Raw genomic sequence first — 25,780 nt, forward strand, 5'->3', positions numbered from 1 at the left:
GGATTAACATACACTGGATACAAACAACCATCACGTCATTGTAAACTAAAGAGTGTAATTAACATACAGAGGTTTGATGGGATTCACAGACTATGATCAAATTGAGTACTTATTAGGAATTCCATTTCCGAAGAAAATGTGTTAAAGCACAACCAACAGGTATTTTTTTTTTTTTAACAATACGTTCTATTCACAGATCACACACAACCCATAAGCAATTGAGAATAATTTAAACCACTACGGAAATCACTCATCCTTTGATTGCGACTATGTTTTAGCTGGCCTAGCTTTAGGGGATTTGAAGAGGAGGGAAAATAGAAGCCAAATGGCGATAACAGCCTTGAAGCACAATATGGGGGTAATCAAAGACAGCACTACGACTTAGGCTGTGGGTTCAACCATTTGGTATTTATTCCGAATATTTCTATACTTCAAACGTAGAATAGCACGTTCAAACAGTAGAGAACTATGCAACCATGACAATGGATCATAGTAACAAATACAGGTGAGAAACGTTGCAGAAACAAGTCAAGTTAGCTTAATGAAGCAGTCATCCTTCGAAGAGAAATATTTAAAGAGATGGGATTAGACAAGGACAAGAGCCAATCTGTTGTGTAGAAGAAGCAAATTCTAGCTGTGAGGTACCAAGCAGGTACAAAAGGCTTGTTTACAAGACCTTTAAACTGTTTGGTGATTTGAAGGTGAATGATAAATCTGGTCCCAGTTCTTGAGCTCCACTGACTGGACAAAGATGCTGTTTACTGTGTCATGCTGTATCTGTTTTTTTCAAGTTCCTGCAATAAGTTTCAAATGCTCACCCACACCACAAAGCAAGTCAAGTATCCAAAGGTTATCCAATGAGTGCGAAAAATAATGGTTCTGTAGGAAGCTGGCTCTTTTATATAGTGGACTAAAAAGGAGGTATACTGTGTAAAGAGTCCAGGCAAACCTCAGTTGGTTTACAGAGGCACAAACCAGAACCTAAATGCTTTCTTTTGTGGTAGTATGGGCGAGCAGTTAGGCTTATCAGAGGGTAATGCTAAACATCTGTTGACACACACATAGGCAATAATGAGACACACACTCCAGAATAAATCTGAGAGCAATTTAGAAAGATAAGTCGTAGTTTTATATACATTTTGATATCAAGAACTTCGTTATCAAGTAAGTACTTCTTTAAATATCGATTTTAGCAGGTAAGTAAAACGTTCACCCTAAATGAGTCTTTACGCACAATGCTTTCCTATGGGAGAAAAGGCATGTATAGCATACAGTTATTCGGTTCCTGGGAATCTCCTTCAGGACTTAGGGCCGTAGGGGGCCAAGGCCCAAAGTACCAGCAGCAATTTCTTGTTGTGTGCCCTGGGGTGTCCAGTTGCAGAGGTTCTGGTCGGTAGCTCGGGGTGGGGATCGTGAAGGGGGGGTGGAGGAATCTGATCTGACCTTCAGGAGCACAGGGTCCTCTTTCTGGGTGCTACTGTGCCGGGCTGGCTGGGGAGCGGCAACACAGTAAACTGGACTTAGCGTTGGGGAGTAGCTCCTCTATTCCAAAGGAGAATGCTTTGCGAAGGCTGGAAGTCTCCCAGCGTTCTTGGAAGCTGGTCAGCTGCAGGACAAGTCGCTGGGTCGCAACTGTCTAGACTTATTATGGCAGGCAGGGTTTGGCGCCAAAAGTCCACAGCAGTCTTCAGTTCTCGCTTTTTCTTGCGGCTCTTGGTGTCCTTCTCTTTTTGATCCATCAAATTCAAGTTACTGGTGTGAGGGATGCCACTTAAATACTCAATTTAGGGGTGTTAAGGGGAGAGACAAGTAGTAGCCAATGGCCTACTTACTTTTAGGGTGTCTACACCCTTTAGACGACCACTTCCTGTGGGAAGTGGGCATAATCCTGACTCAGAGAGCCTAATTCCACCAAAATAAGGATGGTGGGATTCTAAAAGTAGTGTCCACATCAGGTAGACCACCTTAGGGTTAGTACTAGCCTGAGAGGGGGGCACACGCCTCCTAACCAGCTAATTTTCCTGCCGGTCCTGGGGCCAAATGGTCCTGGGGTAGGGGGTGGCATACCCCCTGTCTGGGGAAGCCTTGGAGGGTCATATCAAAGGCGGCAGAGGCCTTTAAAGCCTCCAGCCTTGATATGCTGATCACTTAGCCATCCTGCATGGAGGAGGTGACAACACTTCTGGCTGGAACAGACCTTGTTTCTGCCCTCAGAAAGCGTGGGCTTTCACCTGCAGGGGGTCAGAAACCTGTCTGTGGTTGCAGGCTGGTCTACACCAGTCAGCCAGTAAACTACTAGTTGGTAGGTTTTCATGGGGCACCTCTAAGGTGCCCTCTGAGTACTTGTATTAATAAATCCATCACTGGAATCAGGGCGAGTCTATTAATATGAGATGTTTGATATCAAACAGCTCTAGTTTCACTGAAACCATCATGTAGCTGAGAAACTCGTAAACACCGGTATCCAACACGTTCTTAAAATGGATTCCCTGTTCACTTGTAATATCCAAGAATCGACTTAGATATCACAAGGGTATATCTACTCAGGTAGATAGGTCCACACATGTAGTATAGTGCACCCTGCCTGAGGGCTGTAAAGAACTGCTGTAGGGGTGATGTACCTATACTACATGTAGTATGTAGGCATGGCACATGGGGATGTGCCATGTAGTGTCTTCACTTTTCTCTGCGCTATGGCATGCAGCCTGCAATTGTAGTTTGCATGATGGTGCTGAGGGGTCTCTTATGGTGGCCTGATACATGCTGTATCCCTTAGGGGTTCTCTTTAGCCTCCTTGCCCTAGGCATCAGGTGTACTGTAGGAAGCAGGCTCTTTATATGAGATATCAAAATGAGATATATTAATGTAAAGAGTCCAGGGGTTCCCGTATGAGTGGACAGGGAATTGCTATGGCAATCCCCAAGTGCTCTGCTTGGTGGTAGTGTGGTTGAGCAGCCGTAGGTTTATCTCAGAGGAGTGCAAGACATCTGAAAATATACACAATGATCAATAAATAAGACACACGAAGGAGATCCACAACAATGTATAAAAATAGTAAGCATCTTTATATATGTTTAGGCATCAGAAGAAAATCGTTTAGGTAAGTACGTTTTTAAATATGAATTCTTTTTAGTTAAAAAAATTCAACACATTGCAATTTCTGGAGGCTGCAATGTTATCCTATGGGAGGAAATGTCAATGCAGAATTATTCAGGTCTAGTACAGTGACTTACGGGACCCTTCTCCAGGAGTTAAGGTGTGTGGTGGGCAAGGTCCAAGGCAGCATCAGCAGAACACCACCAGCGGCACTAGGACAGCCGGGTGCCAGGTGCAAAACAGCGTCAGTGTCCAATGTTGGTCTATGGAGAAAGGATGCGATGAAAAGAGGCTGCAGGCTTTCGCGGAGAGGGCACTGGGCTCAACCAACGGGGGCGGGGTGGGAGCTCAGGCCTCACAATGCTCGGGACGAAGGGCCACCTTTGGTCCTCTTCTCCACAGCCAAGGGGAGACAGGTGCAGAGGTTTCTTTAGGCAACGAGCTTTCTCACAGGGAGCAGTCGCGGTAGACGGGGCCTGCGTGCAGAGGCTGCAGTTACATAGGCGAGTCCACGAGGGGTGTGGGAGGGCGGGTTTGATAAACAACCGAGGAGGCTGAATATATATTCCAAAAGTACGTTGTTTATTATCAGGAAGGGGTTTATCAATTTGTGCAGAGTGTATTTCCTCCTGTTCTTCTCCAGATGTACTTTGGGTTGACCTGGACGGGGATTCCGGGGTAGATGTTCCTGGCTCCTCCTTGGTCTTGACCGTGTCTACCCGGAGGCTCATAGAAGAGGGGAGAAAAGGGAGCCGTCAGGTACTCTGTTTAATCAAGTCTTTGGTCTCTACCAGTCACCACACCTGGGAGTGATTTAGAGGTCGAGTGTAAGGGAGTGCCTAGGGACAGCTTTCAACAAAAATAGTGATTTACAGGGGAAAACGGGTCTTAAAGATCCGAAGTTGGACACATGCTGAAAAGGGAAAAAGAAATTGAAAAATAGCGCTCACTGCCGATAGCAGTACATAGAAGTGCCACGTTTTGAGGAATGGAAAATGTTGTGCTACATACAAGAAGTTCTGAAACGAGGTTCTACAATTCGCTACCCGTGCCCTTCCCTAGATACACCTCCATCCTCCCGCTCACCCTCCCCCTTGTCCCCTGAGTTGCTAGGACTCACCGGCATGTGAAGTCACCAGTGGTACAACGGTACGTAAAAAAAAGACAATGCCCTGTTGTGAGAAAGTGGCTCTGTATATACTGTTCCTTAATAGGTACAGGGTGTACAGAGTCCACAGACCCCAAGGGTTTAACAGAGGTTAAAGTTAGATATAACCTTACTCTCCAAAGTGGTAGCCAGGTCGAGCAGTAAGGCAGTATCAGAGGACAGTGTAAAGCATTTGTTATACACACTCAGTCAGCAAATGGTCCCACACACTCAATAACTGAACTCTAGGCCAATGGTTTGTATATAAAAAATATATGCTTGTTTTATTTTAGAACCAACACTTGGAATTAAAATATACTTTCTCGACAGGAGAGGTTTCATAAAAATACTTTTGTATATGCAATAGACTTTTTAGTAAACAGTTACAATTAGTTGCAGTAGGCAACTCTATTTCTAAACACAACAATACATTGAGCTCAATGATAAATTCAAGTTATATGCAAGAGATTACTTTTTAGATTACTTTTGTAATTCCAGGACTGGATCCTAGATTCTTTCCTGGGTCAGTTCTCAGAATCGGTTGATGAAGGTCGACTTTGGTACTGTAATGATTTTTAACTAATATTTATCTATTTTAAAAGTTGACACTTAGAAAATATTTCAGAGCAAACAATCAAGGATTCCCTATGGAAGAAAATTCAGGTTATAGGTACAGTATGTTCTCGTTACTTTTGTAATCCAGTACTGGGTGCCTAGACTCAGTACTGGGACCTTTATCCAAAACAGGTAAGTAATTAAGTTTTCAGATATTATACGATTTTTGAAGAATATTTAAAGATTGTAGAAATCAACACTTAGAAGAAATTTCACAGAAAAACAGTCAATGGTTTCCTATGGAAGAAAAATGAGTTAAAGGTAAGTATAGTAGTGGGTACTTTTCAGAGTCAGTGCTGGGCACCAAGATCCAGCACTGGGAGCTCACCTAAGAGCAGGTGAGTAAATTTGTTTGTGTCACTCGGCTGATTTTTGGTGAATATTTGAAGATTTGAAAAGTCCACACTTAGAAGAAATTTCAGGAAAAAGCCAGTCAATGTTACCCTATGAGGAAAATGGAGTTTGCGGTTTAAGGGTAAGTACTCGACTGGCAGAGTTGAGGTTCTGAGCACAGACTCAGGGGTCTCTCAGGGTCAGGTAGGTACAATTGGTTCACCCTCAGCGACTCTAGGGCGGCCGGGTGCAGAGAGAGTTAGGCCCAATGTTATCCTATGAGGGATAGGGGGGCCTTGTTTGGTGGCTGCTGTCTGGCAAGCCACGCGGCTGTGGGAGCTGGGCTCCTGGTCACTTACTCAGGGCAAGTGGGGAAGTAGGAAAGTGTAGAGTTTTCACTGCCAGGGCCACTCGGGCGGCTGGGTGCAGAGGGCTTTTGAGCCTTCGGGCGCTCAATGGATTTCAATGGGAAATCTCCGGTTTGGAAAAAGACTGCAGGCTCGGGGACGAGGACTGTTCAGGTGCCACCACCACTTCGAGAGGTAAGTTGGGTAGTTGGAGGATAGGTAGGTAAACCGGGATTGGACACAGAGGGCCGTGGGGCGCCGGGGTGCCTTTTGGTGTCGGAAAATCTTACCCTCTGTTGATCGCGGTTGGGGTGGCACACTGTTCTGAGGCTGCAGGCTTCTTCAGGATTGTCGAGGGGGGTCCTTGGGTGCCGGACTCGGGGTCACAGTCGCCGTGGGGTCGTCCTCGTGGGTTTAGTTCACTCCGGCACCGGCCAGGCTTGGCTGGTGCAGAGTGGGCTGGGATCGCGGTTCCGGGCTGCTGCCAGGGGTGAAAGGTAGGTTCTGAGTAGAGCCTCTACTCATGGGAGTCCCAGGGGATCAGAGTTCAAAGGTAGCCAGGTCCTCCGGGGTTTCTGAGGTTGCTGGCTACAAGAGATGCCGGGTTTGGAGCAGGAGCAGGTTCGAGGTCGACAGGCCGGTAGGGCTGGGGCCAAAGCAGTTGGTGTCTCCCTCTCCTTCGCAGCTGCAGGGCAGGTCTTCTTTTCTTCTCGCTCTTCTTGTAATTTCGGAATCTGGAATCTAGGGAAGGAAGGTTCAGGGTGCCCCTAAATACTAGATTTAGGGGCGTTACAGGTGGGTGAAGGGCAGGGACCAATGGGTCCCCGTCCTGGGGTGGGTACACCTCCTATCCTGCCTCTCTCCTGTGGGAGGGGGGCAGTAGACTAGTCCTGATAGGGTAGGGCTCCCCATCTTCAAGATGGCGAGCGCCCGGAGATGTGCTTCACCTCGCCTCCCCCACCTGAGGGGTGGGGTTGGCACATCCCCTGTCCTTATTTGGGGTTTCCGGCCAAAGCTTCCCGCCAGAGTGGGGGTTGCAGGGGCCTGGGGAAGCTCACAGAGGCGGCATGCCTTTGAAGCTTCCCCCTGCCCATCCTGTGGGAGGAGATTTAGCACCTCGCCCAGGATGTGCATTGTTGCAGGACCAGGAGAGCAGGGGCTCTCCTACCCAGGGGTCCAGCAACATGTCTGCTGGGTGGCAGCCTAGGCAGCCTTTAGAGCAGACGTGGATTCGTAGGTTAGGTTTCAGTGGGCACCTCTAAGATGCCTTCTGGGGTGCTGGGTACATTAAATCCCACACTGGCATCAGTGTGGGTTTAATGTGCTGAGAAGTTTGATACCAAACTTCCCAGTCTTTAGTGTTGCCATTATGGTGCTGTGGAGCTCGTGTTTGACGAGCTCTCAGCACCATGTACTCTTAAATGGCAGCACTGCACTTACAGGGCTCAGGAATTGACCTGGGCACTGTAGGGGCACAGGGCTCCTGCTCCTGTGCCCACACCATTGGCATAAGGCACCCAGCTAGAGGGGTGACTGATGTATGCCATGGCAGTGTAGGTGATGGGCATGGCACACAGGGATGTGTGCCATGTCGATTTTGTTTTGGTTTTGCACCCAAACACTCAGCCTGCAAAGGCAGTGTGTGTGTGTGTAAGGGTACAGGGCCTCTAAGGGTGGCACAAGGTGTGCTGCAGCTCTTAGAGGTCTCCCTTGGTCACAAAGCCCTGGGTACTTAGGGTACCATTTACTAGGGCCTGACATGTGGCCAGGGTTTGCCAATTGGGGTTTGGTTTGTTTTAGGGAAGGAATATAGGCCCTGGGCACCTGATTGGCAGGAGTCCAGGGCACACTCAGTCAAAGTACATTCAGCAATTCAGCAAAAAGTGGGGGCATACCACGCAAGAAAGATGGCACTTTCTCACACCTGTATCACTCACTTAACTAACTCAAGAAAAGGCCTCATGCTAGGGAAAGAGATCATTTTAACACAACAACTGGGACTCCTTAATATATGGGAGGCTACAGACCTCACAGAAGTAGAGCAGCAAATGTCCACTCTGGGATACACACTAGAGAAACGCGCAATTGCAATGAAGTGGGGGATGGAAGAGAAACCATCGCCGAAGTATTGGGCTAAGGATTTAGGTAGATGCATGATAGCAGAAAAAGAGATGTTCAAATCCAGAGGTTGTCTTAGGAAATGGGATAAAAAATTGAGTAAATGGAACATGTACCGAGGGAAACTGTGTACCTCACCTACCAAGGAGATGGAGATGAAGAAAAATGCTGGAAATATTCTGGGAGCGAATGACTGATTTACTATTGATTCCTATTAAATGTACCTAGGCTGTAACTGTATCGAAATGTATTTTTTTAAAGAAAAGGCCTCATGCAGGTAGAATACTTTTATGCGCAATGTGGGAAACTATTTTATAAGGAGTATGTGGTACTGAATTGAGACAGGTCCAGTAGAGCCTCTGAGGGCAATTTAAAAACTGTCAAATTTCAGATCCTTGGGCACCCTTTGAATGAGCAATGCCCTCAGTACTGCAGTTCTCAGATTGACTTCAGGAGAGAATAAGCCATTAAATACATTGATGGAACTGACATTAACTGCAGAAGGAACCAACTTTATAAACCGAAATGTGGCCAAAATGTGGGTTCAGGTCTTATGTGGACATAGGTGAGTTATGCTTCTAAACACAGCGGCCCAGATTAATTCCCCTGTTCCCCACTTATATAGGAAATTTCACAGGTTCCGGAGAGTTTATTAGATTGTAGAGTATCAATTCACGTCACAGGCAGAGATCAGTCTGCCATCAATCAACAAAACTTCAGAGTAAACATAAGCTCAAAGAAAAAGCAAGTGGTTACGATGGTTGTAATTCCAACCCAAGTGTGAAATGTGACTCTTGTAGCAACTAACTGGTTTGGACAAAAGCTTATGTATGCTTGGGTATTAAATAGCTACAAAGATAGAGCGATCCAGAACTAGAAAATGTATCTACTGTGGAACTAGGAATACAGAAGAATGTCGGCATATGGCAGATACATCTCTGACTAGTCATTATTCTTAAAGGGTATTTCTTACTACTGCAAAATGCTGGATTGAAAGTTCAATATATTCTTTTCGGAATGAATACAAATTTAAAACATTTTCCAAAGGAAGTTGCAAGGGTATAAGGGCGGGGGATAATTATACATTAATCATAATAGACAAAGTTTTCCCATCAATAAAAAGAGAATGAAAAAGTGATTCACGGAAAAGGGATCACAAACTATTTATGTGATCATTGTAGCAGTTTTCTTTGGACTATCACAACAGTTGTGAAACAAGAGGGCTGAACGCAGGACTACAATTGAATGATGAGACAGAAGAACAAAATTTAAAATGTATACAGAAAAAGAGTTCCAGATGAATCCATCGTTGGGTACTCACCGTTTTGACCCCATGGATATCAAGACCACGAGCAGCAACATCTGTGGCCACCAAAATATCGATTTGCTCATCCTTGAAGCGCCTGCAATAGAGACCAAGATTTACGTTCAGAACCGTAAGGGGTTTATTCCTCAGCCTGATTGAGAAAACATGGAGACAGAGAGAAGGGTGGACAAAGTAGCCAATAACAAAATGACAAGCTCAGCATTGGAGATACTGCTTATGGTTTTGGTGGATGCATCGCCTTCTCAATCACTCTAGTCTTCATGATAGGAACGTCCCACATAGACTATTTGAACAGCAGGTATAATGAACTCCCAAAACGACAGCATTCAAGTCGAGAACTCCGCGGTACCTACAAGGTTTGGTTTGAGCGACCAAATTATGCCTGCCCAGAGAACACTGCATACGCTTCACAATGAAGAAATGATTAAAACAATTCAAGACTTCTAAGGCCTTGTCTCTTGGTGCAGCAAGGGTTTACTGTGAATTATTGTACATGATTGAGAGCAAGAACATTTCATTCTGTATATTTGAGACCATAATGTTTTTTGTGCTACCTGATAAGTACATGTGTTATAGTAGTCTCACCTCAAAGATTCTAGTCGTTGTGTCTGGGAGAGGTTCCCATGCAACTCGCCAACTTTCAGACCCATCAGCCCCAGAAGGATGTGCATGCGGTGAGCCTGTTTCTTTGTTTGTGTGAAAAGCATCACATGGTCGGGGAAAGTGCGAGTCAAAAGTGCTGCAACGGAAGAACAAAACATCTTTATGAGGCCACAGTTAAGTTTACTTACATCTGCAGAAGGCAATTGGAAGTAACTACGTTTCCAGCGTTTTGGCAGACTAGGTGTCTATCACATAACATAGCACAAGAGAACACGTAGAGTGCATGTAGAACAAGTTACTTACCTTTGGTAACGCCTTTTGTAGTAGAGGCTCTCCGCAGATTGCTCGCCTTGTAAATTTTCCCTGGTACCAGACTGGATCCGGAAACTTTCGTAGCAATTCCCTTGCGCATCAACAGATGGCATTGAGCGGCTCCGCAATGGACTTGACGTCAGGAACATTAAATCTGTGCTATGTTCTCTGCGGTGGCAAAAAGATTGAGCCAGGTTTCTCTGCATTGCTAGAAGATGCCCAGTGTCTCCAATGAATGTAACTGTCATTTGTGATCCGCAAGGAAATGTCGGTTCAGTTCGTCCACCCTGGCATTTAAAGATCATGCCAGGTGCTGGGAAGTCAGAGAAATGCCCTGAGTGTTCAGCCACCTACAGAGACATAATGACTCTTGGCACAGAACCCACGACCTCATGTTGCCCTGTTTGTTGCAATAACAAATAGCGGTCATGTTGTCCGTGAGAATCTGCACCCGATCCCCCTTGATGTTTGACAAATAAGCCTTCAGTGTCAAGCCAATCGCTTGCAACAACAACAAGTTGAAGTGGAAGCGGTTTCTGCCAAAGACCAGAGTCCTGTGATCTCCACCTCTCCTAGATTACCTCTCCAACCCATCCACAATGCATCAGTCACAACTGTTAGCTCTGGGTGGGGTAGGGAGATGGGTCTGCCGCCAGTCCAACAGCAGTCAAGCGGCCACCACTGCAGAGCTTTTACAGTGGCCTTCAACACCTGGATGGATCCCACTCAGACTTCAGATCTCACTACAGGGCCATCATGTGCCACCTGGTGGGGTCCATAAGAAGGATGCAGAAGGAAAAAAGCCTAAAAGCCTCCGTACCACTCTTAGTGAGACTCAGGTCAAGGGTTTAAACATTGGATTCATATCCCAAATGTTTAGAGGTAGAGGGATAGTTCAGAACAGTACAGAGTCCAAGATGGCTCTAATGAAGGGAAACCATTGTGAAGGAGTCAAGTGTGACTACGGCATGGGGATGGAATAGCACAATGATTATAACAAGTCAGATGTCGCCTGGAGAAGGCTTATGTCTGTTTGAGGCGAGCCCGCCGTCAGAAGCCAGTCATCGATGTATGGGAAGACTGGTATTTCCAACCTCCGCAGATGGCCGAAACCACCACCATCACCTTTGTGAACACCCAAGGTGTGCTGGTAAGGCCAAGATGAGCATGGGTAGCCCCTACTGATGCCTCGAAAGTGGTGCTGCTGTTGGGGGAGCTGCTGAACTGGAGCAGTTACGTCAACAAGCAGGAAGTGGCCTTACTCTCCTTAAACCTCTCAAGGGCAGGCTCCATCTTTGCTCCAAACAGCCTAGAGCCACCAAAGGGCATGTCTTTAAGAGACATCAGCTGAAAAGTCTGCAGGTGAATCGAGGCGCTACACCTAAATACCATGCTGGTGCCAACTGCCCAGACAAGATTTAATGGAATATTTTGCAACATCTTGTCCATCCAGAATCAGCCTTTGCATGTTTGAAGGGCGTTGTCTGAGACCATTGGCAAGATGTCCACCGCTTCGTCCCATAATGCATGTGAATATTTGCCCAGGAGGCATGTGGTATTCACTGACCTGAGGGCGAGGCTGGCCAAGGAGAACATCTGTTTTGCGAATGCTCCGTCCTTTATGATTCTCTGTGAGGCAGCCTGTAGGGAAAGGATTGGGGTTCAAAAGGATTCTAGATGCCCTGAGGACGAGTCTCTCTGGAATGGGATGTTGTGAGAGGAAGGCCTGGCCTCCCAGGGGCAGGCCTGTGCCATCTCACTACCTGCGGACTGACTCAAGGGCAAGAGCCTGGTTTTGACAAGGTGCCCATCAGAACGTCAGTTAAAAGATTGTTGGAGGGGAGCAGAGCCTACTGAGTGGATTGTGCAGGGCTAACTAAGAGTTGTCTTGACTTATTGTGTTGGCAGAACAAGGTCAAGTGTCTCAGCCATGCTTCACCACTTGCATTCTGGAGATCATCAAAAATAACGCCCACATCAACTAGTTTCTATCATTATCACTATCTTCAAAAGTGCCTTATTCATAATGTGGGGCATAGTCTGGTTCAGAGTAGGCATATTGTCTAGCTCTGGGTGGTGGAGCGTGAGTCTCAGAATCAGGCTATACAATCAGCTCCCCTTCTGGCATGAGTGATGTAAAGATTGGCAACGATAGGCAACCTGGTGGCGTTGGTTGTGGCGCCAAATGTGGAGTCAGGCAAGCCGTCAAATGTGGGACCGTAGATGGCATCAGTCCAGGATTCTGTAGATCCAAAGTTGAAGGCACGATCAGCCTCAAGGCAAGGTCAAGGGGTGCAGTCTGCATCAATGATGGACCCGCTGACGGTAGACAAAATGGAGGCACCCTCAGATCCGTGGGTCCCGAAGGCGCTAAAGAGGGATCAGTTATAGCACAAAAAATGTCCATGGCCCCCTTCAGCTGCTGGAGCTGTTGTGACGTCATTGTCCATTCGAGGTGGGACAGAAGCTGGACTTGCGTCGGATTCAGTTCAGAACGGTGAGGAATTACTTTATGGCCTAGAGGTACCTGGGGCATCTCAAGACTCTGAGTGGTGGGAGTGGCAGTATGAAGGAGACCCGTGTTTTGATTGTTTTTATGCTTCTTGTGGTACTTCCGTGACTTACTTTGATTTCGTGATCTCTATGATGACTGGTCACATGAACTGCCTTAGGAGCAGGAGCGCATCTGCGCCATCAACAGAGACCATTGCGCATTTGAACGCAATTTATTTTTTGACCCCTGAGGTTAGGCAAGGGCAAGTTTGACCTCACGGTCACGGATGGCCTTCCTGTTCACCTTTGTGCAGCACGGATACGCCAAGTCGTGTTTGTAGTCGAGGCACCATAAACAGACGTGGTGGGTATCCATCACCGACATCTGGCGGAGACAGTCATTGCACGTTTTAAACCATGTAGTTTTTTTTAGGGTGACAATGTCTGCAACTTTGAAAAAACATTGAGGGTAGACGCTGGTACAGGAATCAATAAGCTCCCGATCTGTTAGGCTCTGAAAGAAAGAAACCTACGTCACCGCGCAAGGTGGTGCAGATATTCTGGCCCCAATGTTATGTCTGGGGTGGGACTTGATGTGGATCTGCACAATGCCACCTGTTGACACACAAGGGAATTGCTATGAAAGTTTCTCATCTAGTCTGGCGCCTGTGGAAAGTCACAAGAGGAGGAATCGGAAGCTAGAAGGGGCAATTTATAAAAGAGTAACACAAAGAAAGACATTTTTGAACAAGCACTATATTTCCTCAGCCTATGTCAGTAATGTGATGAGTATAATGTTGTAGTTTGATCGCAGGGACTTCATGTAGAAGAGTTTAAAGCTATGTAGGTCGGAAGTAAGTTATTTATTACTTTTTAGGCTACTGCCAACAGCCACAGCATAATTGGCTTCTGGCAGGGCTTCATCCTCCCTCCAACTCCACTGCCAGGCTAGTCCTGGCACAGAGGCCCCAACAGTCTAAGCTGCATCCCTAAATCACAGCTTTCGCAAATGTACATCATCACCTCACTACATGATGCGCTTTCTTTACACACACCAAGCGACATTACAATTCTCTTTCCTTACACAGTAGACGGATGACAAACTAATATATCACTAAGAAATAAGAGAAACTCTCATCCATCTACTCTCTTTTACAACTAACCAAACATACATGGGTCATGTTCGTGCTGTATAAAACTCTGAATAAATACATACATAGAAGGACACCATACTCTCATTCAGTCACACACAAATGCAACTCAGCACTACACCAAGCTCAACAGCTATTTATACTAACTGGCCTAACTAATACGTCTAAGTGCCAGATGAAGGAAAACACCTAAATGAGCACCCAGTGCCTCACTCACTGAAAGCCCCCATTATGAGCAAACTGTAACACAAATTAAGTACAGTAACAAACCACTCCTACCACTTATCCATGTCGGCACACCTGACCAAATCCTTAAAACGCCACTTAACAAATATAGCCTGTGAAGCCACGAGCACATGCCCAGCAGTTCCTTTAATCGGTTTGCAATATCGACAGACTCCAGTACATAAAAGTTCAAACAGACACACACAAAACAAACACCAATGTGCTCAGTCTCCAGTAGCACACCTATCAAATCTTCGCATTTGTGCATACAGACAACTGGAGCCATAAAACATGTAGGTGAAACACCAACAAGCCACTCACAACCAGCAGTCACCCTTACTGCATGGAGCACAAGGATAAACAAATCATCCTAAATTGTGATTTCTAATAACTACATGCTAACAATAGAAAGGAGATCGAGAAATTGCAACCAGGGCATAAGAAAAGAAAGATATAAAAAAAAAATCATAAGAACAAAAGAGGCAAATTTGTGAAAGTAAACGTCTTTGTTCAAGCCAAGCACAGAGCAGCCACAGGAAAACAGGTACATACCAACTAGGTAATAATCTAAAGATCAAATAAGTGAATTGTACCCTGCATAGTCTAATAGATGATAATAATACCAACAAGGTCTGCGAGGACAGAAAGGGAAGACTGCTTCTACGGCTCCAGAGGAAAAAAGTCAGCCTCAGACTCAGGTTCTGAGTGGGAGGAGAAGGCTCATTTCTCCTACAGGAAAAGAAAAGAGGAGATTCGTCCTCTATCCACAGACACACAAGAGATCTAAGACTAATGGAAAGGACACTTCTGAGGAGAAAACATCTATGAAGAACCAGGCTGGCACTTCCACTTCTCTTCAAAGGTCTGGCTCAGCACTTCAGTCTGCTTCTCACACACCCTTCAAGGAGCCGTACTCACTAAAAGAACACCCATCGATGGTACCATCGAGGACTCTGCCGTCTACTGAGAAGACTTTGGTATCAGGAACACCGTTGACTATCAAAATGTCAACAGAGTCGTCAAGCAAGAATGTGACCCTGAATCCGTTGCTGACACGACCATCTCCGACCCCGAAGATTAGCGCGTCGGCTGCTCAGTCGACAAAGACCCTTCAAGCTGCGTCATTGGCGTTATCATCAGCCATGTTGTCGACATCGTTGAAAGATGGAAAAACCATTTTGATGCCGCCATCGAAGCCAGCACTTCAAGACTTTTAAAAAGTCTCTCTTTTGCCTCCAGCTCACCTCCTTGATTTGTTTATTCGGACCCGCCAACAGTCCTTCACAATTGAAGGTAAATGTCAAGAATCAGAGGAGGATGATGATGATGGGGATAACCCATCAGTTTATTTACAGGGTGACTACTCCTTCATGGATAGATATCCTCCGTTCCCTCAGGATGTGGACTCCTTCCAGGAGCATTATCCTTAAGAGGAACAGGGGGAAGAACACCACCAACTACAAGAACCCTCCATTAGTGTCCCTATATCCATAGCCACTGACTTGCGTCACATGATCTAACTATTATAAACTCTTCCAGGATGCCACCTCTGCTCAGTGGCCTCCACCTGAGGTTCCCATCTCTAGCACTGCTCCTCAGAGTAATTTAGGACGTCTTTAAGAGAAAATAATACTATCAGCTATTTCCATTCCTGATGATCCGAATGATAGTGATGATCAGCAGATGGAGATGGAGGGGGTGAGCTGCATGCAGATCCTGATGTTCCAGATGAATGGGTCAATTATGTTGCCGCAATGTCATCGTCTCCTACCCACCACGTGCTGATTCGCCACATGCAGATATTGGAGGTGTTCCCGATCTTTTAGAGCGAGCCTCAAAACTCTTCGACTTTCCTATGCCAGCCAAACAAGCTGAATGCTTTCTTTACGATTTTAAACTTGGCACACAGAGCACCACTCAAGCTATCCTCATTGTGGATTTCTTGAGGCAGGAGGGCCTCAAATTGATGAAAGCGCCAGCATCCATTACTGCAGTCGTACTAAAGCTCGACAGAAAATATATAAGGCCCCTGAAAACTCAGCATCATGCCTTATTGGTCATCCTTGACCAGATTCAGTCATTATGCAGGCTGCATAGAGAAGGGCTAAGAACCTCTTCTCCATGTACAGATCTGCCGGATAACGAAGGGCGCCGCCTTGATAATATTGGGAAGGGATTTTCTGCCCTGGCAACCCCTTCCATTAGAGCCTTCAATGCCTTGGCCATCCTAGGGAGATACGACTGGCAGATGTGGCCCGACATCTCAAAAAAAGAAGAAGGCTAAGGATATTCTTTCAGAAGGTGAAAAGGCTTCTTCTGAACTGATCGATATTGCTGTGGACATTTCGTCCACAGCCTTTAGACAGATGGCTGGAGCGGCCATGGGTGGCTGAAAGCTACTACTTTCCGTCTAGAAGTGCAGGCTAAGGTGTCCGATATTTCATTCGATGGAGAATGTCTTTTCGGAAAGCACATCAACGATGCACTCCAATCCAAGTCCGAAACCGGCACAGCCAAAACGATTGGTACTCTAGAGAGGCGAAGATTTCAACCCTTTAGAGGTCAGTACCTCTCTAGACCACAGTTCCAACAACAGTTCCAGCCATATCAAACCATGCTATTCGGGCCAGGCGTACAGTTTTAATATGATGGTGTCTTATTCAAGGGCATCAGGACACAGACATTCACCATCAGTCGAAAAGTCTCAGGATTCCAACAGGAGACAATGAGAAGTCGCAGGCCCCCCAGTCACTTCAGTCCCACCTTCTCCAAATTCTTCAAACAGTGAAAATCCATAACTTCCGACAAATGGGTGTTAGACATTTTCCAGCATGGTCACACCCTGGAATTTGTTCAGCAGCCTCCAAATTTACCTCCATGGAAGACATCTCATCATCATCTTCCAATTCTCAGAAAAGAAATACGACCGCTCCTCTTCAAACACGCAATAGAAGAGGTACCATTCCATCAGCACAATCTGGGATTCTACTCCCTCTTCTTCCTCATCAAGAAGAAAATAGGAAAATGGAGGCAGACACTGGCCCCAGGTTCTTGAACAAGTTCATCAAAAATCAACCATTCAGGATGCTTTTTCTCCAGGAGATCCTCCTGCTCATAGATACGGGAGACTATCTATCCTCCCTCGATCTACTAGGTGCATATTTCCACATTCCCATACGTCCCAAACATCGAATATTTCTCAATTTGGAGGTAGCAAGGTGCAAATATCAATTCAAGAAGGCACCATTCGGGTTGAAGTCAGCCCCCAGAGTCTTCACCAGGAGCATGGCCCCAGTTAAAGCTTTTCTATGGCGTTCTGTACCGGTACGATTGGTTAATCAAAGCTCCGTCCTTCCAAGCAAGCCAAGAAATCCAAGCAGGTCTGCCAGCAACTGTTTTAGTCTCTAGATCTCTGCTTCAAAAAGGAAAAATCATCTTTCATCCCCTCCAGGTCACTGGTTCTTCTAGGAACGATCTTCGACACAGCTCTCAAAGGCCTTTCCCACAGAAGAAAGGATTTCACGCCTCCAAAAGACAGTAGGTCAGCTGTCTTCAAGAAGGTCAGTTTCTGTAAGGATATACTAATCCATGCTAGGGAGGATGTCTTCCTGCAACCCGTTGATCCTCTATTGCCGCCTTCGCATAACGTCCCTGCAGGAGCAGCTCGTGGTGCAGCCTAATCAATTTCGGGAATCGTTCGACAACATAATTTCCATAACCTCAGAGATGATCTTGGCAATGTCCTGGTTGAAGGTCATGGACAACATCTCTCTGGGTTTCTTCTTCCTCCAGACAACACCACAGGTGGTGATGATTTTGGATGCCCACCTTCAGGATCTAGAGATTCAAAGTAAATGGTCCAAACAGGAAGCTTCGTACCACATAAATCTTTTGGAGTTAAAAGAGGAGTTTCTCGGCCCCCAAGCCTTCTTTCCCAAGGATTCAGGGATCTTCTTTCTAAAGCATGGATCTTAAATAGATTCACATTTTTGCTTAAGGGGTGATGATGCAAAATAGAAACGGGAGCAACAATTCCTAGCTGGAGAACAGAAGGTGAAAGGGGAAACACGATGTAGATAAATTTAAAAAAAGAAAAGAGTAAGAGAAATATAAAAAGGGGAAAGAAGAGTATGGGCTAGATAGGACGAAACTTGTGAGAATAACACTGTGTTATTCTTCCACAGTCACATTGTCTTTGAATCCTTCTCTAGAACACCATTACCAGACTAACATAACCTCCAATCCCCTCTCCCATGAAGACCGAGTAGTCTTACACTACAACACTCCGCTTCAATCCCAAATATTTGTCATATGACACATTCTTGTTCCTAGAGCCACCCCTAGCATACTCTCCATCTGACAGCAGATTTATCACTACTCCAAATGTCTTCAGGAATAACAAGAACGCACCTCCTATGAATCGAAGTCTACCATGCTGTTGCTATGGCCTTGTGAGTCACCACCCCGCCACCCTATTAACTTTTGGATTTTGTTTTGTCTCTATACCAACTTACAGCACTAAAAAGGATGATGTTCAAACATCCTACATGGTCCTTTTGGACTGCCCGTTTACACCACTTCAAGACGAGATGACATACACCATTTCTGACTGACATGGTTCAACAAATAAAATCCACAAAATACTAAAGTGCATGACTTACCTGACACAACAGCCTCTCTGTCTCCCTCCCTATTGGGACGGATCCGGATAAACTCTTGACGCAAAAACGGTGCAACATCCGTGTTACTGTTAACAAAAATACGTACTGGATTCTTCAGGGAAACAGAAGCCAAATCTTTTACCTGTCATATGAACAATCAAAGATCAGAGCTACATCAAAAGTTACTTATTAATGTATAGTCACAGATGAATAACAGTTCTGACATAAATGTGAACAAGAATACATCCTTTGCTGGCAAGTATGTCTTATTAGGGAATCATTCATTAGAGTTCAGATACAGGTCCTGGTCAAGGGTATGTCACATGCAAACTACAAGGCTACCAACAAGACCACAGTGAAGATTTTTTTTACATTGGAGGTAAATTATGAGCTTTAATTAAGGACATCAAAATCAAAGCCAGCAACAAGCCAGATATCAGGATACACGCATAACAGGTATAGATTGAACGTGTAAACCAGATTACAAAGGGTAAGAATAAAACAAGACTGACATTATGATCAACATGTCACTGCGATGTAAATTTCTCAATCAAAACCTAACTAATATTCATAAATACACATGGGTGCAGCATGCCAGAACATGTTAAGTGTTCACACTTTTTAAGACCAACTATTAACTTTTTAAGACCAACTATTAAAAGGATTTTAATACAATGAAAGCTGCAACTAGGTTAATGCCTTTCCTAAACAAGTATTTATAAAGCCAATAGGCTTCCCTATTTTAAAGCAGACAAGGAGCTAGTGGCTTTGCCAATGCTCATTGAGTTTGGAATTATTTGGCTGGCTGTGATTGCACAGGAGTGTGAACCCACGGTGCTTATTGGAATATTTTTTTCAAGGTTGAGAAAAACTTGTAAACAATTTTTCGAGACACTCTTCATATTAGTCATAATTAGCACGATAAAGGTATAAGAGAACTAACATTTAATTTTATGCACACAATATTAACAGTGTGTTGTACATTATTTGGGTTTATTAACCAGCTATGCTAACACACCAAATGTGGAATATTTGTTTTTGAGTTTAGAACAAAAGTTATTCAGGAAAAGCATCCAAGGTCACTGAAGCTGTGAGAGCCTGGGATTTCAGCCAATGTTTTTGAAACTAAAGTATACAATAAAGATACAGTGGGTGGAATGCTTGAATTAATCTCAGCCACTAGTAATCACTCTGGCCACATCCCAGTCCTTTGTTATTTTGCACACCATGCCACCTCAGCTTGGACCCAGCCATATATATGCAAATCAGTCTTGGCCCAGTCCAGCCTGAACTGCCAGGCCTGGTCCTCCGTGAACAGGAACACAAGCAACCCAGGACCGGTGTTGCCCTAGCTAGGGCTCCTCAGCCAGTATAACTTGGTTCCAGTGACACAATGTGCATGGGACCCACATCTTGGAAACCAGTCCCACTACGGGAGGTACACTAAAGTATAGACAAGCATTTGCAATGCAATCGGTCTCACCGTTAGGCCCTTATATGTATTTAGCTATGCAGCAAATTAGCCTGGGTGCTGAAACATCTACTGTTCTTTAACATGGAGGGAAAGTAAGGACCAAACTGCGTGACACGCCAGGTATGGGAACACATAGAGAGAAATATTGCCTTTCAGAGGAAAATGTTATAGTCCAAAGTCCTGTTTTTAATATAAAATCGAGGCCTTCGGTGGTATATTATTGTCTACGGGTGCTCGTGGAAGATCATTTCTATGGACTGGAATCTAGAGTATGCTAAAATGAGTCTGGTATTTTACTGACCTCTGCTGGTCGTTTTCTATCAAGAAAACGAAATAGAGGCAGTTGCCAGAAAAATAAAAAAAATAAAGTCACTCAACAGAAAGCAATTTTGGTATTTTACTGACCTCTAATGGTTGTTTTCTATCAAGACAGTTGAACAGAAAAAAGTCCCTAAGCAGAAGCAGACGGGTGATATCCAGAGCCCACAAAGAACATACACATATAGGTATATACTAAAGTATATACAAGAGGTCTCGAATGCTCGACCTAAAAAGCGTCCAAAGGCCTAGTAAACAATCACCCGGCAGGCTGACAGCAAGGACAGCCTCTCTACTTGCAGTGTCTAATTCCCAGTTCATTCTTTTCTTGAGCTCTGCTTTGCCAATTCCTTGGTTTTACCACTTTCACGTGCATGGGATGAGGCTGGATTTGTATTACATTTTCATGATTATTATTGAAGGTTCATGGCTGGAGGAGGAAAAGTTACTATTAATCCTAGCTCTCCATCAAGGTTTCCTTCAAAGAATTTATGGACACTCGCCTCTCTGGTATAGCCAGTGGAATGGAGACACTGTTGAAGTTTAAGAAAGCATTGGATGCACTAAGCTGTATTTGAACTGGCTTGCAACTATTACTACAATACATTCTGGGAACAAATGGAAGTTTAACTAACTTGATGAGGTTGAGTTGCTTACCTGTCTAGGTATTATATAATATTTAGAGAGAAACAAGCAGGAAAAGACCATTTAAAAATATTCTCAGTCTATAAAGTATTTTTAGATTCTCAATACAAGCACAGATATTCTGTGTTTATGAATTCAACAAAGATAGCCATTATGAAGACCTAGGATTTCCTGAACTCCATTTGGGAAATCACAAACATGGCACAGGACAATTACAAGAGGAGATGTGATGTACAAGTCTGAAATCAGGTGTACAAACGCCATTGTACCAGTTTGTACTCAGGGATACAAATCTCACAGATGGAGTACAAGTATTTAATGAGGCATATGGTGCCCGAATTACAGTACAAGCCTGTAATGAGGGGGTACTGTCTTACTTGTGAGGTTCAAGCTCCAATCAGGGATATGTACAGGCAAGGTACAAGCATGTCATCAGATGCACAGTGCCACAGTAAGGTACACATCACCGATTCAGTTTATGGTGACATATGTGATATGGTAGCCTGTGATTCAGAATGAATCCATCACCAAAGATATTAATCCTGTATCTGTTCCTGAATGTTACATTGCACACAATCTATGAGATTTTGATAGTTGCTTCCGTCGGCTCATCTTTCCTGCCTGGGTGTAGTTTGGAAAAGCCATAGTGCAAGAGAACAAGAAACAAGCACCAGCAGATTACCTCATCAGTCATGGTGGCTGAAAACAGCATGGTTTGGCGCTGGTGGGAACAGAGGCGTATAATTTCCTTCATCTGTTCTTCGAAGTACTCATCCAACATCCTGAAATGAAAGAACTAGATTTAGATGTATAAACCCCAGAGCGAGAGACAGCAGGCAAAAAATATAAATGGTAAAACGAGACAGGAGGCATAAAATATACATACAGATTAAAGGAAGGTAGCTATAGAAACCACAGACAGGGTAATGAAATTTTTTTTTCTCAACATAGTAACTCCTGTACTCATTACGTATGCCTATTTTAGTCGGGACTTCCTTTCCCTTAAAATATGTGTAACAGAGGAACATGCAGAGGAACATGTTTTAGTGCCAAGAACACAATCTAAGCTTGTGGATGGATACCCTTGTGCCCAGGCACTTCCTTTTAAGCGCCAGCTCAGCCTGCACCACTTCCTTTTCTCCAAAGATCTAAAAAGCAGAAACACGGAGCACAGAAGAAAGAAGATACACATAGCTTTATTAAAATAGCCTTTATTGAAAATGGCAACTATCCACCCAAGAAAAGATTGAGATTTGCTGCTGTCTAAGAGCACTGAAATATTTCCGATAGAAAAAGTTCAAAGAGAATCTAATGTTATTTGCTGGCAATGCTCTGTTCTTTTGACAGTCATTTGATTAGCTCAAGTAGTGAATAAGTTGTTTAAGACAGCTAGGGATCCAAGTTTTCCCAGGAAAAAAAATATTTCTTTCAGTGGACTTTGTGAAATTATGCAATGATTCTATTTTTTTAATGAAAATTATCAGATAGGTAATGCTTGGGGGGATGGAGCGGGGTATACATTTCTGTTTCATGCTTAGATGTTGACATAGAAAAGACAAGACAAGTACATGTCAATTAACAGCGTTTATTATTTTTGGTGGAGATTCAAAATTGGCGCGGTGTGCCACGACACTGGATCTTAAGAACAGCAATTGGGCCAAGGACCAGAGAAACTTTTGACACCAAGAGCAAAGTCTTACAGAACACGGGGAAGGAGGTCTAGACCATTTTGTACTCTATACTTTATAGCAACAATTGTCTTTGTGGCTATTAGAGCCATCAAGGCTAGTGAAGAGATCCATAAGCCCTGAAGAATGCCCCAGACCTGCTAGGCTATAATAAATAGGCAGAAACATGTTGGCAGATAGGAGACTGGTTTGAGCCATAATCCTGTGTATACCCGCTCGTTCTTGATTTTAGATATACCCAGGGTCCTCACCAATAAAGGTGAAATACAGAGGAACTCTGAGGTATTTTTAGATAGTCTGGATCCCGCCTTGTCCAGTAATTTTTATCTAAGAACTCCCTCCTTTCTTTAAGTCTACAAGGAGGTTGAGTTTGCCCTGGTGGCACTGACCTACCAGGGTGGGGAGAGGATGGCGATGATGAAGCATGATAATATTAATTATGTGAGGCTTCATAAAGGGCGACTTTCCTCATTAGCACGGCAGAAGTCCTGTGACAACCAAAAACTGTGGATTCAAGATGGTTGTTATACGATTACGAAACAACACATCTTCTGTCTTTCTCTTGTCTTTTCCGGTGCTACCGCATTCAATTTTGTGTTTTCATTGATACTCTGGAAGGACGTATGGTGGCCTACCCTCCACCTCTCTGTGTGTTAAGAAAATCCCTTCAAAGAAGGAAAATACTGGAAAAGTGAACTCCTGATACATCCTTGGCAAAGCCAACTCCCTCACCCCGCCCCAGGGTAAGCACTTAAGAGAATCACGCAGGTTGTCGTTTCAGACAGAGGCCAAACAGCTGGGTCCAGTTCAGGTTCAGCTGCCACTAGTCAGTCGGGCAATTGCAGGAAAAGGCCTCTTGTACCTTGTTGTGTCCATGTGGCTTTAACAGGAGGTCATTCTTAAACCAATTATTTGTCCAGAGTACAATAGGGAGAGTAGGTGCAGCTTTCTAAGCTCTTCTCAGACAGCAGGGTCAGTCCACTTTTGAGCTTCCACTGGTCCAGGAGTGTTCTGAAGTGGGAGCCTAAAGTTTCCACATTTATGCCTGGCACGAGCTAGAGGTGGCAATGGCTTCTGTGCATGCTCTAGCAAATAAGGCACACCTCAAAAAAGCATTAAAATGTTACTAGACAGACAGATAGTAACCTGAAAAATCTACTCAGCCCAACTGTAATGCGCTTGACCCATGAAATGGCTTCAAATTGTGTGATCCTAGGCAACTACTTTATTTTACATAGTCACCTTGTTCTTTATTCTCACATGAGAGCACCTTCATATATGTGACTTCAGCATACCTGCGACACAAAAACTCTTTTGTATGATTTAATAAACTAAACATTTTCTCCAAGCATATTAAGAATCTAGGCCATATATAACATATGCATTACCCCAGACTTGCCTCTTAGTTTGCAAGTAGCATTGTCATAATGGCGGGGGCAGGAACGTTTGTCAGTTCATGTTTAAAAACTCTCATTCTTAATAAATATATTACTAAAGCATGATGTGGCAGCACAATGTCATTTACAGACAGCACATTTTCTATTGAAAACGCTGAAAACATTTCCACCGACATGCAGCTTTAAAGATAAAACCTGGCAACCCTTCCTACTTTAGGCACATTCAAGATAGCAATTTTGTTCGGCCACACTATACCTGGACTCTGAAAGCTGGATGTGTGTGAGGGAGTGTACTGTGGTAATCTTAGTCTCCTCCCACACTTAACAACACATTACAGTTTAAAGCAGGCATGGCAACCCAAATAAATGCAGAAGCAGAAATCTGGTAGAACGAAGCAGGGCTTCCCAGCAACCAGACAGCAGATAAATAAATTGTTTTGCCATCCTGTTTCCCTTTGCAATGCGCTCCGAGTGTTATATGTAAACCTTCCAGATCTGTCAAGCTGCCCTGGACATTCAAGAAGGATTTGAGATTATAAGCTCAAACATGAGGCCCAATTTGCTTGGAGCACGCCTACCTGGGCGGACAGAGGAAGAGCCCTGCACAGGTGTTTTCAGGCTGCTATTTCTACCACTTCTCTGTCTTTCACTGTTCTGGGAGACAGCTCATTTCAAAGTTCTGACCAAAAAAGCACTTCAGTGTAAAACCCTTCACAGGGGATTTTCCCTCACAGCTATTAAGAAAGATTATTTTTGTTCTTTCAGTCATGCAAGTAAATATTTGAGAATGGATCACCAGAGGATACGTAGTCTACAGATACTCTGTGCGTAAATATGTCCTTATCCAAAATAGGCAAACTTGCCTTATGTGCACACTATAATTTTCACTTTAACCTAGGACCAAGTGCTGGTTTAATGGCTGCAAAGTTGTAGATTCTGTGAATTTTTATGTAATTTTTCTTCTGGTTGCTATGACTCCATGACTGGTAAGAATACAAGTTGCCTACAGTCTTGCCCTCTACTAGACTGGTTGATCCACTTCAACTTAGATTATACCACAGAACGCCCCCAAAAATATAAATAAATACAATGTTGCACACAAGGGAGAATTGATGACTTGATAGCAATCATTTTAGAAATCTTTTAAACCATTATGTGCAATGCCACACACAAAAAATTATTAATTTAGGTTTTTTGTGAAGAGTCTAACCACCATAATGTAGCCCCTGATAGGCATGAGGTGTAGGCACATGTAAAGAATGACAGGTTCCAGGATAGTGATAGCACATAACATAACTTGGGGTTCTGAGCCAAGTAATTCGGCAGGTGAACTTGAGGTGTGCGAAAGATGCCTGGCACTGAATACGACAAACAAGATCACAAAGATTTAAATAACAGAGCATTGAAAGCCAAGGGTGAAGAGGCATGCTGTCCAGTGTGACTGGCCAGTACTTTGAGAATCAGCTTTATACAAATGGCAAGGAACACAAAGTTAAGAATTTGCTAAAATTACCAGGTCTATCGTAAGTCTGAGAAAGTGGAGCCCTAAAAATGAAAGGCTTGATTGACTAGCCTCTTACATCTCGATATCAGGCAGTCAAAAGGCATCTGCTAGTAGACTAGTGTATTTTGAAAGGCATGTAAGGGTTGAACAGATTTATGAGATATTTTGGTAGTAGGCAGTAAAGTACTTTATGAAGTAGACAAAGTTTTGAAAAGAGCTAGTGGAGGGCTTTCAGGGCAGGTGTAGAAGGAGTCCACAGTGCATAAAAGAGTTCTATTTAATTGAAAAGTGGTGCAGGTCAACATGCATTACGATGGTAAGCCGTT

The 25,780-nt window shown here is 44.3% G+C and overlaps 1 protein-coding gene across 1 annotated transcript in view; it reads right to left on the minus strand.

Moving 5' to 3' along the window:
- Positions 1-25,780, minus strand: part of DDX27 (DEAD-box helicase 27) — a 168,026-nt gene that overhangs the window by 58,021 nt on the left and 84,225 nt on the right. Inside the window, exons 10-13 of the mRNA XM_085619398.1 lie at positions 21,548-21,647; positions 18,429-18,570; positions 9,569-9,722; positions 8,978-9,059 (exon numbers count right to left, since the gene is read on the minus strand). Coding sequence (XP_085475524.1) covers positions 8,978-9,059; positions 9,569-9,722; positions 18,429-18,570; positions 21,548-21,647 — 478 coding nt within the window. The remainder of the gene's footprint in view (positions 1-8,977; positions 9,060-9,568; positions 9,723-18,428; positions 18,571-21,547; positions 21,648-25,780) is intronic.

This window comes from Triturus cristatus, chromosome 7 (genome assembly GCF_964204655.1).
Source record: "Triturus cristatus chromosome 7, aTriCri1.1, whole genome shotgun sequence".
In the NCBI taxonomy this organism is placed as follows: domain Eukaryota; kingdom Metazoa; phylum Chordata; class Amphibia; order Caudata; family Salamandridae; genus Triturus; species Triturus cristatus.